General features: G+C 42.6%; 1 protein-coding gene across 4 annotated transcripts in view; it reads left to right on the forward strand.

Moving 5' to 3' along the window:
- The first annotated feature begins 397 nt into the window (after positions 1–397).
- Znf606 (zinc finger protein 606) overlaps positions 398–17,395 on the forward strand; it is a 29,815-nt gene continuing 12,817 nt past the window's right edge. For 2 of the 4 annotated variants that reach the window (XM_055605444.1, XM_055605447.1), the window contains exons 1-4: positions 471–775; positions 1,877–1,959; positions 2,750–2,806; positions 3,292–3,383. In XM_055605444.1, the coding sequence (XP_055461419.1) occupies positions 1,929–1,959; positions 2,750–2,806; positions 3,292–3,383 (180 nt within the window). In that variant the 5' untranslated portion in view covers positions 471–775; positions 1,877–1,928. Of the gene's footprint in view, positions 430–470; positions 776–1,876; positions 1,960–2,749; positions 2,807–3,291; positions 3,384–17,395 lie in introns of those variants that run through there. The other 2 variants (XM_055605445.1, XM_055605446.1) reach the window with 2 other exon arrangements.

Genomic DNA, 17,395 nt, shown 5'->3' on the forward strand with positions numbered 1-17,395 from the left:
CTTGGCTTTCCCATCTTGAAAGAGATTTGGGGGACAATCCTGATGTTCTCAGAAGTGGGGCTTTATAGGTAAGGGGACACTCAGAATTAGGTTCTTCATCTAAAAATAAGTAGGTATAATAACAACCACATTCTAAATCTTGTCAAGGTTGAAGCAAGTGCTTCTGAGAGATCATTTACCCTCATCAAGCTCTGACTTCGAAAGTGGGTGCCCTGAGCTGACATTTTACTGAGATGTAAAGTGAGGTTCCTGCCCTCCCAATCTATCCTAGTGGAAAAAGAGAGAACCAAATATCCCGGCCTTGTTTGGCTTCCGGTAGAAGCAGGAAGTGCGCCTCCTTGAAACTACAACTCCCAGTAGTCCTTGCATTGCGCCCTGATCGACTCGGGGGAGGGGGGGGGGGGGCGGCCGCCATTGTCCACAGCGGAGGTAAGGCCTTATTCCAGACAGAAGGGCTTCCAATGTCGCTGTTGCGGAGAGACTGGCAGGTCGTGGGAATGGTCAGTGAGAAGCGGCGCCTGCAGTCAGGGCTTGTTCAGTGCCGGGGTGCGTCGGGCTCCTTCTCTTTTCTTGTCGACTTGGTGCCCCCGTTGCCCTCAACCCTCCTGCACCCCGGGTCTGGGTGCGCGGTTTCTTCATTCTCGGAAAGGCCGGCCGGACTGGGCCGAGTAGACCAGTGGAATCTTGTCTGTGTGCAGGACCGAAGCCAGACGCTCAGTGCAGCAGCCCCGAGCCAGCTAAGCCTGCCGCGCAGGGTCGGGGGGCTACGAGCCAGGTAGGGCGGGCAGCTTGCTGAAACCAGCTCCTGGAGTGACCCGGAGGCTCTTACCCCTTCCGCACAGGGCCTTATTTGGGAAGGCCCAGGGTTCTTTTAAACTTGAAGCGACAGGGAGGTGTGTGTGGTGTGTTGTGTGCGTGTGAGTGTGCGTAGAGAGAGAGAGAGAGAGAGAGAGAGAGGGAGAGAGAGGGAGGGAGAGAGGCAGGGAGGAGGGGGGAAGGAGGGAAGGGGAGAGGGAGTGAGAGGATTCTTGTAACTTGCTTGCCCTGTGTTTTGGTTCAAATCCTGGGGTGTCTGAGTCTCAGTGAGTGTGCCAATGCTTAGTACCCGACATCTCTCCATCACTCTGAGAAGTTACCGGTCTCACACAAAGACCTGGAATCCGTGCATTTGTGGGGTCTGACGGCACTTTTGCCTCTAGTGAGGCTGCAAGGAGGGGACCGATGGGCTTGATTCTGGAAGATCTTGCAGGTGGCTTCTGTTGTTGTTTGGCTTTAACATTTGTATAACGATCACATTTTTATCGTTAAATGTGGATTCAGTCGATTTGTTGTATAAACTGTGCAGCTGTACAACCCCCTCTACCAAGAATAACCAGTCTTTTTAAATATGGAAATGCGCTTTGTAATTATTCACCAAGAACTGCATGACCAATGTTATGCTTGGCAAACATGAGTGCTGTATACTCATTTTGCTCCAGTTCTGTCATTTTTCTTTTTCTTGTGCTATGTCTATGTCGACTGTGAGGTTGGTGTTGGGTGTCTTCTTCAGTTGCTTTCCATCTTGCCTTTGAGACAGGGTCTCTTACTGAACCTGGACCCTCTAATTCCACTCTGTGGACTGGCCAGAAATCCCCAGGGATCCTCCTGTATATACATATGAGTATGTAACAGGTCCTCTTGCATGCTCATGTCCCTGACTCAGCTGTTTGTGTTTGAAATGTAAATAAGTTTTTTTTTTTTTTTTTTTTTTTTTTAAATCTTGCTTCTTAGTGGTCTTTTGTTACCTTTGTAGATGTGTTCTTTTTGTTCTCCCTGGATCTTTTGTGAGAAAGAACCAAGTATGTCTTTTTTTTTTTTTTTCCCACTTTGTCTCTAGGTTGGTAATTGCAGTGCTCCTGGGCAGGACCCTGGTCAACTAATCCTCAGGGATGGCAGCCATCAACGGATGGCCCTCCTGGGGTGAGTCCAAGTCTTGATTTTTCTGCACCTTCCCTACAGAAGACTTACTGTTCCTGTAGGTTAGGGCTGAGAAGGTGCTACTGGCTTTGGGAGCTAATAGGAGGTCTAGCTGTCTTGGTATAAAATTAGAACTAATTAGTGGTTAAGGGGAATTTTATTCATAAAAGACAGCATAAATCTTGTATATTTGATGGTCAGCTTCTGAAAAGGGCCTCTATGAGATACTCGAGTAATTTATAGGACTCTTTAGAAAAGAGTCATACAGTACATACAATCAAAACATTTTTATTTCTCCGGTGTTTTTCACTTTATTATTGTATAATACATAACGTTAATCTGTATTTTAAAAGCAGTGTTAATAATGATATGTTTTATCTTTGAGTTGTTATCACCATAGACATCAAAGCAGTAACCTACTTATATAAAAATACGTGAGGTTGCACCTTATCAGACACTTATGCAAAGGGTTCTGTTTGTTTAGATTTTTGAGACAGGTTTTTCTGTGTTGCCTTGGCTGTCCTGGACTTGCTCTGTAGACTAGGCTGGCCTTGAAACTGCCTCTGCCTCTGGAGTGCCCCAATGCCAGCCTTCAGAGGGTTCTGTTTTTAGTTGCCTTGTTGTTAAATCATATTCTACAAGTGCATTTCCTATAGAGATCCAGGTTATGTTGGATTTTTTTTTTTTTTAATATGCCTTTGGACTCTGTAGAGGGCTCTGTCATGTTCCTTTTTTCTTGTGTTACCTGTAATCCCTGGGTTTGTGTCAGTCATAATCTGTTGTTTCTCTGCAGGTCCCCTCATGGACCAGTCTTGGGAGATGGCAGCTGCTGGTCCCTCTGCCTCCTGGGGTGAGTGAAGAACATGTACCGTCAACTGTGTTGGCTGCCGTGGAATGTCCTCTTCCATTAGTCATCTGCCATAGTTGGGGTCAGAGCTGGTGAACAGTGGTTCTTTAAAAGAGGAGCTTGTAGTCCAGCTGTCACCAGGGAGTTGGAATAAAAAGGGGTCAGAAAATTGTCTGTAGGGGTAAAGTGATGATGATGTCTTTAGGACAGATAACAGCAGAATTGATGTCTAAATATTGAGGGCTGAGACCTAGAAAGGCTGTGAAAAGTGCTTCACAGAGATGGTGCCTCATGGCATAGGTTGGTGAGGATTCACATGTTATTTCTCTGATTCCCATTTCCTTTATCTTTGGGGTGAAGAAGTGGCTTTCTTCCTTACCCCTGATGGTAGCAGCAGGGACAAGGATTAGCCCTTCTCATTTCCATAGGGTAAATGATGGAATTCTGGCGGGAAGAGGTGCCTCTATGATGTCTTTTTCCTTTCTTAGCCCTGTGCCCTCAGGTTGCAGCATGGTCCATACAGGGAAGCCCTGAGGAGGAGGGAAGAAGGACAGCTGTTCTTCCAACAGCTCAAGTCCAGGTGAGATGGAACTTCTGCTTTTTCTTGAACGGTCACTGTCTTCCCAGAGGATGAGTAGGTTTTCCTTCGCCACCCTAATTGATAAGGTTCCATAATTTACAGCAGCAAGAACATAGGTTGAAGAGTCAGCCAGTTAGGGATTCCTGAATGCAGGTAGGGGAAGCTAGTCAATTCTCCATGATACAAAGCCTTGCTGTCATCCCGCCTGTCCACAGAGCTGAGACACATGTGCCAGCAATTGTTTTGAGAGAGGTGAATAATGGTCATTTGTCTGTAGCTCCTACTCCTTCCCCCACTAGTTTTTTACTTCTGTGTTCAGAATCAGATTTAGGCTGATGCTGGGCAGTACACTCTGTGCTTGCTATGAGAACAAGAACAGATGTGAGCTTTTACCTGGAGGACCCAACAGGCCACTTTTTAAGGTGTTTCACTCAGGTGATGACACTTCATAGCTACCTTGGGGCTACACATGCTTTCTAGGACACAGGAACCCTGAGACATGGAGGGAAACTATAAGCTATATTGCAGCTCAGTCCACTGATGCCTTGGGAGATGAGACAGTCTGCATAGAGGTCAGAAGGGATATAGGATTGTGGAGGGGGAGGTTACCGAGAATAAGCCAAGTGATTAAAGGAAGGTATCAGATGGGCACATCTGGTAAGCAAGGGTAGCTGCACGTGTAGTTTTGAGAGCTGGGGTGTGCTGTATGCCTGGTGTCTGCATACGGACTTATTTTAGGTAGGAGAGGCTGGGAAGAACTCAGGTGAGCCTGCATGCCTGTGGCAGAGTTAGGAACCTCAGAATTGTTGCCATTAGGAGCCACCATGATCCGGAATGTGGCTGGAAAGGTGTGTGTGGAGAGGCTGTGAGAGGCAGGCTGGTGTCAGAGGCTTCAGTCTGATCAGGGTCTGAAAACTAGAGAGGAGAGTAAAATCAGAGAGATACAGGGGAGCCCTGCAGCAGCTTCAGGACAGTGAGAGCACCCAGGTAGCTCCTCCGAGAGAGGAGAGGGATGTTGGGTGGGAGTAGTGTCACTGCGTTCCCCTCTCTTCTGGGTTTGCCATCAGAGGGAGCCACTTGTCTTCTTTTTTCCTTTTAAAAAATATAATAGCTTTATTGAGATAATAGCTATATGCTAGAATGTTGACCCTTAAATTTAAGTTATACAGTTCATTGGTTTTTAATGTAGTCACAGAATAGTGCTTCTAACCTCTAATTCTAGAACATTTTTTGTCACTGAAGAAGAAATCTTCTATTCATTAGCAGTCACTGCCTTTCTCCCTACTTTCAGTCCCTGTCAACCACTGATCTTTAATTTAAATAGAATCATAACATAGTACATTTTGAATCTGGCTTCTTTCACTTGACATATTTTAAGGGTTATTAATTTAAAAAACTTTAAAAATTAATTTGTTTGTGTGTGGGTGCATGTGTGGAGGTGTGAGTGTTGGGAGGGGGAATCTGAGGACAGTTTTGAAGAGTTGATTGTCTTCTTTCATCATGTGGGTCCCAGAGATTAAATCCAGGTTGTCAGGCTTGGCAGCAAGCGCCATCTTACCAGTCCCTTTAGAAGACTAAGGTTTTTTTCATTTCTGTGTATGGTTTTTTGCCTACATGTATGTCTGTACGGGTAGGTCAGCCATCTTTTTAGGCACTTAAATTTATTGTGTTTGTGTGTATGTGTGTGTGTCTACATCCAGGTACCCAAGAAAACCAGGAGAGGGTTCTGGGTCCTTTGTAGATGGAGTTAAAGGTATTTGTGGGCTGCCAAACTTGAGTGCTAGGGACCTGATGAAAGAAGAGTGTCTAGCTGCTAAGCCGTTTTGCCAGCCTCCGTGGGTGAGCTCATATTTTAGAGTGCTGTGGAGCAGTGGGTCTCAGTGTGGGCCGTGACCCATTTGGGGGTTGAATGACTCTTTCACATAATATTTACGTTACAATTACACAAAATATGAGATATTTACATTATGATTAATAATATAGTAACATTACAGTTATAAAGTAACAACAAAAATAATTTTATGTTTGGGGTCACCGCAACATGAGGAACTGTCCTAAAGGGTCACAGCATTAGGAAGGTTAAGAACACCTGCTCTAGAGTCTTTTCGTGACACAGGCTCAATTATTTGTTTTTTTCTCTCTCTCTGTAGTTTTGTAAATCTTGATGTTTCCAAATAGAATTTTGTTTGTTTTTTTCAAGACAGGGTTTCTCTGTGTAGCCTTGGCTGTACTGGATTGCTTTGTAGACCAGGCTGGCCTTGAACTCATAGAGATCCATCTTCCTCTCCATCCCTGAGTGCTGGGATTACCAGCATGTGCCAACATGCCTGGCTTCCAAATAGAATTTTAAAAAGTTTTAACTTTAAAAAAAATTAATCAAATTTACATTTATTCTGCTTTCTCCTTGCTGTGAAAGGTAGGAAAAAGTAGTTTGAAGTTCTAGGTCTTTTCCTTGTAAGTTAAAATGATGAAGCAGGAAAGCAAGATAACGTGAGATAGTGAAATATAAAATGTCTTAAAATAACACCTTTATTTAACTTCCTTCCCTCAAATTAAAAAAAAAAAAAAAAGCCTTTTACAGTTTCAAAGCTAGCAGGTGAACTGCACTGAGAGTGTGGTTACCACACGGCGGTGCTGCTGTCCTGAGAAGCAGAGAGGTCTGGCAGAGATGCAGGTGCTGGTTATCTGGCCAAGGCTCCCTCCCTGCTGTCACAGTGTGGACATCATTTTCACTTCCTTCAACAAAATCACCAGCAGTGAAGATAGGCTAGGAAAGCCAGCTGGGTGCCCAGTCAGTCTCGAGGACAGAAGTTAGCTATGATCAAATGCTATGAAGAAGCCTGATTAATTACCGTGTTGTACTCAATGGTTAAATTACGTGAGTTTCTGAAAATGACTAGTTATTGCTGGAAAAATAAAACAGTTAAAATAACAACACTTCCCAATGTCTGAAGAGTTGTGATTTCTGAGACCATCCTTATGGCTCTCTTGCCAGATCATTACTGTGAATTTTCTCTGCTGGAAACTTGGGCTTGAGTTTTGAATTTTTTTTTTTTTGAGATTGGGTCTTGCTTTATAGTCTTGGTTCACCTGGAACTTGCTATTGAACTAACATTGAACTCAGAAGAGGTCTACTTCCTTCTGCCTCCCAAGTACTGGGTTAAAAGCATTCCTCACCACAGCCAGCTATGACTTCTTAATTAAGCAAAATTATGAGGAAGACATTATGCCTGTTGTTTCTGTATGGCTCTCTCCAAGTTAAGTAATTATTGAAATAAAGCATTCACTTAGTGGAAAAATCAAGAGGTGCCATCTCAACTGAATTCTTTGAAACATGTCTAGCATGACCCTGGATCCTGTTCTTTCAAGGACTAGGGGAAACAGTATTAATGATAATATTCCAGTTTGCTTAAAAATACCAAGGAGCCGATCCTAATATGGAAATGTTCTCTGTAATAATTCACCAAGAATTTCTGCATGACAAATGTTAATGCTTGGCAAACATGAGTGGTGTGTAGTCATTATTCATCAGGTGTGAAGGTTTACACTTTTCTGCAAAGAGCTTGTGTTCAAATGCTAATAATAGCCAGGTATTGTAGTGCATGCCTGAAATCCTAGTACTTTGGATGCTAAGGCTGGAGAACCATGAGTCTGAAACCCTGTCTTAAAAACAAACAAACAAACAAACTGGGTGGCTGGAGAGATGATTTTGTGCTTAAGAGCAGTTATTGCTGTTCAGAGTTCCAATTTTGGTTCCTAGCATTGATGCTAGGTGGTTCACAACTACATATGACTCCGGCTTCAGAAGATCTGACAGTGTGCTCTGGATTTGGCTGGCACCTGCACACATAAACATTCACATACAGTCACACAGATACACATGCATAAGCAGAAATAATTAATTAGTCCCTTAAAAACAACGACCACAACCACCAAACAAAACACTGGCTGGTGAGATGACTCAGCAGGCGGAATGTTTGCCAACCAACAATTCTTGATGGAGGGAGAGAACTGACTCCACAAGTGTGCCATGACACATGTGCCACATCACACACAACAGTAATATGTGAAAATTATAAAACAACCCCAAACAGTACATAAAGCACTAGTAATGAAAATCTTTAGGAATGGCACAGAGTCCACGAAGGAATCTGTAGATAATTAGCAGCCTTACTAGGCAGACAGCTATGACTGAGTTCATCCACCTTAGGTGAGTGGTTTAAATGTGTGGCTAGTGTGTAAACATGCTTTAGAATGCCTAGGTCAAAGCACGAGGTAAATATAAAGTAATACATGCAAGAACGTTTACAAGAATTTGAGTATGACATCTCTGCAGTCATCCCACCATGTGACTGGAATTACCTGTGTTCTGCAGTCTCACCCAGTGCCCCAGGTAGTGCTGAACTCTCTGCTCTTAGTGATGAGGTGCCATGGAAACTGCTGCCTATTACCTTCTAGTATCACTTTCAGCTGCTGTGTTTTTCATTTTCATTTGAAGTTTTAGACTGCAAATGTTTAATGAGTCTTCTCTCTGAGATGAGACCTATGATTTTGGTGTTTTCATCTGAAGGACTCACTGTCTTTACAGGCCTAGTTTGATATTTTTTTCCTATAATTACAGAAATGTGTAAAGAGTAATTAAAATCCCATCTCTGAATACACAGCTATTACTGACAAGTGTGGTAGCACATGCCTTAACTTTAACAGGACCAGAGAGGCAGAGATAGATCTCTGAGTTTGAGGCCAGCCTGCCTTGTATATTAAGCTTCAGGCCAGCCAGTGATACATAGAGACACCCTATCTTAAGAAACAAATGGGGGAAAAAGCCCTTTCCTGACAAAACCCAATAGTTATTGTTTTACTGTATTTGCTTCAGTCTTTGCATAGTCTTCAATCTGTCAGAGCAACTGAACTTGGATGGTTTCCTTATATACAGAGTCTATTTTTATATGTAGAATATATTGGCAATCCAATCTCTTAACCAATACTACAAGTAGCTTTCAAAAATTTTTTAATTTTTACTTTTTATGTTGTGTGTGCATGCTTGTCTATGCACCATGTGCATACAACGCTTGTGGAGGTCAGAAGAGGACAGTGGATTTTCTAAGACTAGAGTTACATTTGGTTGTGAGCTGCCATGTGGGTGTTGGGAACTGAAACCAGGTAATATGCAACAGCGACCAGTCCTTTTAACCCTTGAGTCATCTCTTCAGCTCTACATATAGTTTTAAAAAAGCCTACTTTGATAAGTTTGGAAGTTTGCTTTCATTGATAGACATAAACAGGTCAGGTTTGTTCTTTCTGTACCACCAGGCATTCATTACCTTCAGCAAATTGCATCCTACCCCTCCTTTTATGGATGGGTGTCTAAATCCTCTACCCCTGTTATCACTGCTATTTCAGCTAAAGCTGTGCAAGTGTTCTTGTTACTTCCTTTGTGTACATATGAAACTTGTACACAAAGCTTATGTGTCCAAAGGCTGAAACCACTGTTCAGTTCATTTTAGGAGAAAATACCCATTTTCTTTTTTTAATATAATCTTTTATTATTGCAATTTATTCATTTTGATTCCAGCTGTAGCCCCCACCCAATCCTACCCTCTCTCTCTCTTCTCTGCCTGTGCCCCTCCCCCAGTCCACTGATAAGGGAGGTCCTCCTCCCCTTCCCTCTGATCCTAGTCTATCAGGTCTCATCAGGAGTGGCTGCATTGTCTTCCTCTGCAGCCTGGTAAGGCTGCTCCCTGCCTCAGGGGGAGGTGATCAAAGAGCAGGCCAATCAGTTCCTGCCAGAGACAGTCCCTGTCCCCATTACTATGGAACATCACTTGCTTTTAAATTGCAAGGTCAAAAAAGTGCATTACATTACTTTAGTTTGAATGAATTTGATTCACATGAATATATTTGATTCAAATTAAAAAACTATTTGATTTAGTGAAGCTGGGTAGTTTTTTTGCTATGTGTTTCTTTTTTTTTAACTTTTATTAATTATACTTTATTCATTTTGTATCTCCCCATAAGCCCCTTTCTCCTCCCCTCCCGGTCCCACCCTCCCTCCGTTCTGCATGCATGCCCCTCCCCAAGTCCACTGATAGGGGAGGTCCTCCTCTCCTTCTTTCTGATCTTAGTCTATCAGTTCTCATCAGAAGTGGATGCATTGTCAGGGTTCTAGGTTATCTCCACAGATAGTCCTTGGTTGGAGTATGAGTCTCTGGGAAGTTCCCTGTGTTCAAATTTTCTTGTTCTGTTGCTCTCCTTGTGGAGTTCCTGTCCTCTCCAGCTCTTACTATTTCCCACTTGTTACATAAAATTCCATTCACTCTGCCCATCAGTTGGCCATCAGGCTCAGCATCTGCTTTGACAGTCTGCACAGCAGAGGCTTTCAGGGGCTCTCTGTGGCAGGTTCCTAGGTTGTTTCCTGTTTTCTTTTTCTTCTGATGTCCATCCTCTTTGCCTTTCAGGATGGAGATTGAGCATTTTTAGTTAGGGTCCTCTCTTTTGCTTAGTTTGTTTAGATGTACAGGTTTTAGTGGGTTTATTCTATGTTGTATGTTTATATGAGTGAGGATATACCGTGTGTGTCTTTTTGCTTCTGGGACAACACACTCAGGATGATCCTTTCCAGGTCCCACCATTTACCTGCAAATTTCATGATTTCCTTATTTTTCATTGCTGAGTAATAGTCCATTGTATCGATGTACCACAGTTTCTGCATCCATTCTTCAGTTGAGGGGCATCTGGGCTGTTTCCAGCTTCTGGCTATTACAAATAAAGCTGCTACAAACATGGTTGAGCAAATGTCCTTTTTGTGTACTTGAGCCTGTTTTGGGTAAATGCCTAGGAGTGGTATGGCTGGATCTTGAGGAAGCGCTATTCCTAGTTGTCTGAGAAAGCGCCAGATTGATTTCCAGAGTGGTTGTACAAGTTTACATTCCCACCAGCAGTGGAGAAGGGTTCCCCGTTCTCCACAACCTCTCCAGCATGTGTTGTCCCTTGAGTTTTTGATCTTGGCCATTCTGATGGGTGTAAGGTGAAATCTCAGGGTTGTTTTGATTTGCATTTCCCTAATGGCTAATGAGGTTGAGCATTTCTTTAAGTGCTTCTCTGCCATTCGATATTCCTCTACAGACAGTTCTCTGTTTAGCTCTGTTCCCCATTTTTTAAGTGGATTACTTGGTTTGCTGCTTTTCAGCTTCTTTAGTTCTTTATATATACTGGATATGAGTCCTCTGTCAGATAAAGGTTTGGTGATGATTCTTTCCCAATCTGTAGGCAGTCGCTTTGTTTTGATGACGGTGTCCTTTCCTTTACAGAAGCTTTTCAGTTTCATGAGGTCCCATTTATTGATTGTTGCTCTTAGAGCCTATGCTGTTGGTGTTCTGTTCAGGAAGTTTTCTCCTGTACCAATGGGTTCTAGGGTATTCCCCACCTTTTTTTCTAGCCGATTTAATGTGTCTGATTTTATGTTGAGGTCTTTGATCCACTTGGACTTCAGTTTTGTGCAGGGTGGTAAGTATGGATCTATTTTCATTTTTCTACATGTAGACATCCAGTTGGACCAGCACCATTTGTTGAAGATGTTATCTTTTTTCCATTGTATGGTTTTGGCATCTTTGTCAAAAATCGGGTGTCCATAAGTGTGTGGGTTTATTTCTGGGTCTTCTGTTCGAATCCATTGATCCACCATTCTATTTCTGTGCCAGTACCATGCAGTTTTTATAACTGTTGCTCTATAGTACAGCTTGAGATCAGGGATGGAGATACCTCCAGAAGATCTTCTATTGTAGAGGATTGTTTTAGAAATTCTCGGTTGCTTGTTATTCCATACGAAGTTGAGAATTTTTCTTTCCAGGTCTGTAAAGAATTGTGTTGGCAATTTGATGGGAATTGCATTAAATCTGTAGATTGCTTTTGGTAAGATGGCCATTTTTACTATGTTAATCCTGCCAAGCCATGAGCATGGGAGATCTTTCCATCTTCTCATATCTTCTTCTAATTCTTTCTTCAGAGACTTGAAATTTTTTTTCATACAAGTCTTTGATTTTGGTTAGGGTTACACCAAGGTACTTTATGTCATTTGTGGCTATTGTGAAGCTTGTTGTTTTTCTAATTTCTTTCTCAGCCCTTTTGTCTTTTGTATACAGGAGTGCTACTGAGTTTTTTGAGTTAATTTTGTATCTGGCCACTTTGCTGAAGGTGTTTATCAGCTGTAGGAGTTCCCTGGTAGAGTTTTTGGGGTCACTCATGTATACTATCATATCATCTGTAAATAGTGATAATTTGACTTCTTCCTTTCCCATCTGTATCCCCTTGATCTCCTTCAACTGTCTTATTGCTCTAGCAAGGACTTCCAGCACTATGTAAAAGAGATATGGAGAGAGTGGGCAGCCTTGTCTTGTCCCTGATTTCAGTGGGATTGCTTTAAGTTTCTCTCCATTCAGTTCGATGTTGGCTATAGGCTTGCTGTATATCGCCTTTACTATGTTTAGATATGTGCCTTGTATCCCTGATCTCTCCAATACTTTAAACATGAGTGGATGTTGGATTTTGTCAAATGCTTTTTCAGCATCTAGGGAGATTATCATGTGGTTTTTTTCTTTCAGTTTGTTAATATGGTGGATCACATTGATGGATTTCCGTATATTGAACCACCCCTGCATACCTGGGATGAAGCCTACTTGGTCATAGTGGATAATATCTTTGATGTGTTCTTGTATTCGGTTTGCAAGTATTTTGTTAAGTATTTTTGCATTAATGTTCATAAGGGAGATTGGCCTGAAATTCTCTTTCTTTGTTGAGTCTTTGTGAGGTTTAGGTACCAAGGTGACTGTAGCTTCATAGAATGAGTTTGGTAATGTTCCTTCTGTTTCTATTTTGTGGAATAGTTTGAAGAGAATTGGAGTTAGCTCTTCTTTGAAGGTCTGGTAGAATTCTGCGCTGAAGCCATCTGGTCCTGGGCTTTTTTTGGATGGGAGACTTTTGATGACTGCTTCTATTTCTTTGGGGGATATAGGACTATTTAATTGATTTACCTGGTCCTGATTCAGCTTTGGTAAGTCAAATCGATGATGAAAATTGTTCATTTCATTTAGATTTTCAAATTTTGTTGAGTTTGGACTTTTGAAGTAAGTCCTAATGATTGTTTGGATTTCCTCAGTGTCTGTAGTTATGTCCCCCTTTTCATTTCTGATTTTGTTGATTTGGGTGGTGTCTCTCTGCCTTTTAGTTAGCTTGGCTAAGGGTTTGTCGATCTTGTTGATTTTCTCAAAGAACCAGCTCTTGGTTTCATTGATTCTTTGAATTGTTTTATTTGTTTCTAATTGATTGATTTCAGCCCTGAGTTTGATTATTTCCAGCCGTCTACTCCTTTTTGGTGTGTCTGCTTCTTCTTTTTCTAGGGTTTTTAAATGGGCCATTAAGTTGCTTGAATGAGCTGTCTCGAATTTCTTCTTGAAGGCACTTAGTGCTATGAACTTTCCTCTTAGCACTGCTTTCATTGTGTCCCACAAGGTTGGGTATGTTGTATCTTCATTTTCATTGAGTTCTAGGAAGACTTTTAATTTCTTTCTTTATTTCTTCCCTGTCCCAGCTGTCATTTAGTAACAAGTTGTTCAGTTTCCATGTGTGTGTAGGCTTTTTGCTATTTCTGTTGTTGTTGAAGTCCAGCTTTATTCCATGGTGATCAGACAAGATACAAGAGATTATTTCAATCTTCTTGTATCTGTTGAGGCTTGCTTTTTGACCAACTATTTGGTCTATTTTGGAGAAGGTTCCATGAGGTGCTGAGAAGAAGGTAAATTGTTTTGTGTTTGGGTGCAAAGTTCTGTAAATGTCTGTGAGGTCCATTTGATTCATGACCTCTGTCAGAGATATTGTTTCTTTGTTTAATTTCTGTTTTGTTGACCTGTCTTTTGTTGAGAGTGAGGTATTGAAGTCTCCCACTATTAATGTGTGAGGATCTATATGTGGTTTAAATTTTATCCATGTTTCTTTCACAAATGTGGGTGCTCTTGTATTTGGAGCATAGATGTTCAGGATTGTGATGCCTTCATGGTGAAATTTTCCCTTGGTGAGCATGAAGCGTCCTTCCCCATCTCTTTTTATTAATTTTGGTTGAAAGTCTATTTTATCAGATATTAGAATGGCTACTCCTGCTTGTTTCTTGGGTCCATTTGCTTGGAAAGTCGTCTTCCAACCTTTTACCCTCAGGTAATGTCTATCTTTGTGCCTTAGGTGTGTTTCTTGTATGCAACAGATTGCTGGGTTTTGTTTATGTATCCATTCTGTTAATCTGTGTCTTTTTACTGGAGAGTTGAATCCACTGATGTTGAGAGAGATTAATGACCAGTGGCTGCTAGATCCCTTGATTTTGATGTTGGCTGTGGTCATAAGGTTGTGTGCTTGGTTGCTTTTTGTTTTACTGTAGTAAGGTTAATTTTTTTTCTGTGGTTTCTTGACAGAAGCTAATTTTCTTGGGTTGTATTTTCCCTTCCAGTGTGTTCTGTAATGCTGGATTCGTGTGTAGGTATTGTTGAAATTTGTTTTTGTCATTGAATATCTTGTTTTCTCCGTCTATGAGGCCTGAGAGTTTTGCAGGGTATAGTAGCCTGGGCTGACATTTGTGTTCTCTTAGGGTCTGCATGATATCTGTCCAGGCTCTTCTGGCTTTCATAGTTTCTGTTGAAAAGTCAGGTGTGATTCTAATGGGTTTGCCATTATATGTTACTTGGCCTTTTTCCCTTGCAGCTTTTAGTATTTTTCTTTGTTCTGTATACTTACTGTTTTGATTATTATGTGGCTGGAGGATTTTCTTTTCTGGTCAAATTTGTTGGGTGTTCTGTAGGCCTCGTGTATTCTTATTGGCTTCTCCTTTAACTTGGGGAAATTTTCTTCAATGATTTTGTTGAAAATATTTTCTGTGCCTTGGATTAGGGAGTCTTCTTTTTCCTCTATACCTATTATTCTTAGGTTTTGTCTTTTCATATTGTCTTGGACTTCTTGGACGGTCTGTGTCAGGAATTTTTTGGATTTAACATTTTCTTTGACAGATACATCGATTTCTTCCACTGTATCTTCTACACCTGAGATTCTTTCTTCCATCTCTTGTAGTCTGTTGGTTATGCTTACCTCTGTAGTTCCTGTTTTCTTCCCTAAATTCTTCCTCTCCATTATTTCCTCCATTTGTGTTTAATTTTTCCACTTCTATCTTCAGGTCTTGAGTTGTCTTGTTTACTTCCTTCACCTGTCTGCTTGTATTTTCCTCTTTTTCTTTTAGTTCCTTCAACTCTGTTCCTTTTATTTCTTTCAGTGATTTAATTATTTCTTCCCTGAAGGCCGCAAACGCTTTGGCTGCATCTTCCCGTATTTCTTCACGGATGGCCATAATCTGCTTGTCTCTAACTTCTTCCATTTCTTTACGGATAGCCATGATCTGTTTGGTTTTATCTTCCTCTAATTCTTTACGTATTTTATTTTTTTCCTCTTTTAACCTCTTCATCAGCATAGATTTAAGGTCATCTTCTTGATTTTCTATTATGCTGTGTTGTCCAGGGCTGTTCGCCCTTGGATCGCTGGGTTCTGGAGATGCCATATTGCTCTGTCTTTTGTTGGTTGAGCTTTTACGCTGACCTCTACCCATTGGGCTGTTTTATGTGTTGGCTGTTAGTTTCTTTGCTTCCTGGAGTCGAGGTAGGGAGAATCCCCTTGGCCGGAAGATGATTTTTCCTGAAGGAGTCCTCCTTTGCTTTTTGGTTATGGTCACTGTATGGTCAGTGTTTCTCAGGAATTGCCACTGCTCACCTCAGGTGTATAGCCCTGAGTAGTAGCTGTGGTCTTTGTTAGGCAGGGGGGGATCTCCTCTTACCTATAGAAGTTCTCAAGACAGCTGCCCCACTGCTGGGTTTCTCGTTATAAATTTAGTGAGCTGCTGCTGTTACAGTTTTCCATGTACAGTCCTCTTGAAGAACCTGCTGATTCCCTAGCTGTGGGGTTTTCTCCCAACAAGGAAACTCAGTCTGTTATCCTGGGGCGCACAGTTCTGTCCGGGAAAGTGGGAGGTGCGCCCAGCAATTCTCTGGGCCAGAAGCTGAGTGCTCTGCTCTGGGCCTGGAGAATGTGCACCTAGGTTGAGTTGGTGCCTGGGGGCACTGCTCTGGTCTGGAGGCTGGGTGCCTCACTCTGGACCAGAAGCTGTGTGTCCCTGTCTGGGATGGCGGCTGCAGGTACTGCTCTGGTCCAGACGCTGTGGGTGCAGCCCTCTTGAAGGACCAGGGATTCCCACAGTTTTGTCAGTCTAGCTAGGGATAACTGGTTGATCCTTGGCATAGTATCTGAGGGTTTCTGTAATGGCTCTCTGGCTTTTGTAGGTCTGAGGATGCAGCTGTGTGCCCCAGTGCCCTAGGGGAACTCAATAATGGCGGCTGAGCACAGCGCTCCTGCCTGCATTAGAAAGCTAGAGCCTAGAGTCTGTGTGAATCCAGAAAGTCTTTTGGTGCTGGGTGTCCTGAGTTTTAGACCTGATGATCCCCCACCGCTGGGGGTTTCCTCCTTCCAGAGACACCCAGTCTTTGCTTTGGGGACTGCTGTTCTGTCTGGGGTGGCGAGTAGAACCCACAGGCACAGACACCCGCCCGTGGCTCCGCCTTTCTGTCCTTTGGGAGCCTGGGCGTCTGCCTAAACTGGATAATTTTCCCGAGACCTTTTCGGGGTGGGGGTGTCGGCTGAATGCTGTGAGATCAGACCAGCCGTTTCCCTCCCTGTGGGTTTGCACCTGAGAGTGAGACTCAGTCTGTGGTGTCCTGTTGCCCTGGGGCCCACAGTTCTATCTGAGGCGGCGAATCAGGTGCACAGGCAGGGCTCTGTGCAGGCGCCTGGATCCCTGGCTCTGGCTCAGGGCCGGCTCCTGGGGCGCCGGCAGAACCCGAGTCTTTTCCAGAGGATGTCTGGGTGACCTAAGGTCGGTCCCAATGATTTCCTGCTTCGTGGGGTTATCTCTTGACTGGAAAATCTAGTCTGTGATGTTCAGGGCCCACAATTCAGTCTGAGACAGTGACCAGATCATGCTGGCGTGTAGCTCTGGGCTGGCGACCAAGCGCCTGGTGGAACCAGGATCTCTTCCGCAGTTTAGCCGGGTGAGTTAAAGCTGATTGAATCCCCCACTGTGGGGTATCCTCTCACCTGTGAAACACAATCACTTATGTTTTATGGCTGCGAGTTCTGATTGCTGGTCACTGTGCCAATCCTGCTGTGCTGCTCCTCAGAATGAGAGTCCTCCCGGTGCCGCCATCTTGCCCCGCCCCTGCTATGTGTTTCTTATCTTTAACTCTCAGATATCCAGCAACTACCTTTTCCATGTGCATTCTGGGTCCTGACCATATATATGATGATATGAATAATACATATCATACATATGCATATATATGATGATATGAATTATCTTTTTCTTAACTTGTGGTATTTCACCAGCTAAAATGATTATTGATGTTTTGCCAAATGTTTGTCTTTGTTTATGGCTGGTTGCATTGGCATCTCAAAATACCATGTATTATTTTTAGAAGTAGTTCTATCCTTTATATTCTTTCTGGAGTCTTCTGGTAGATATTGGATTTCCTGGATAAACTACTATTTGATTTTCTCCCTGAGTGTCATATTCTTGGTAGAGGTGGGAGCCCAGGAATCTATTTCCACTACCACAGAAATCTTTCTATGCACCACTCTCACTAAAGTGATTTCTATCCTGTCTATTCTTCAAAGCCTTTGTATCTGTTTTTTTCTTAAAACAAACAAACAAACAAACAAACAAACAAACAGAAAAGAAAACCGCTTTTCCTGGAGCATCCTATTATGTTTTGTATTCAACCTCTTCAGGCTTAGAACAATAATGAGACCTTACAGTTGTTTGAAAGTTGCCTGAGTCTTCTCTCTGGATTTGTGTCCTCTTGACCACCTAGTTGCCTGTTTACCTGTGTGGCAAATGTTCCTGCCTTCTATATATTCTCACCAAGAAAAGTTTGTAG

This window comes from Psammomys obesus, unplaced genomic scaffold (genome assembly GCF_907164565.1).
Source record: "Psammomys obesus unplaced genomic scaffold, mPsaObe1.curated_primary_1811, whole genome shotgun sequence".
In the NCBI taxonomy this organism is placed as follows: Eukaryota; Metazoa; Chordata; class Mammalia; order Rodentia; family Muridae; genus Psammomys; species Psammomys obesus.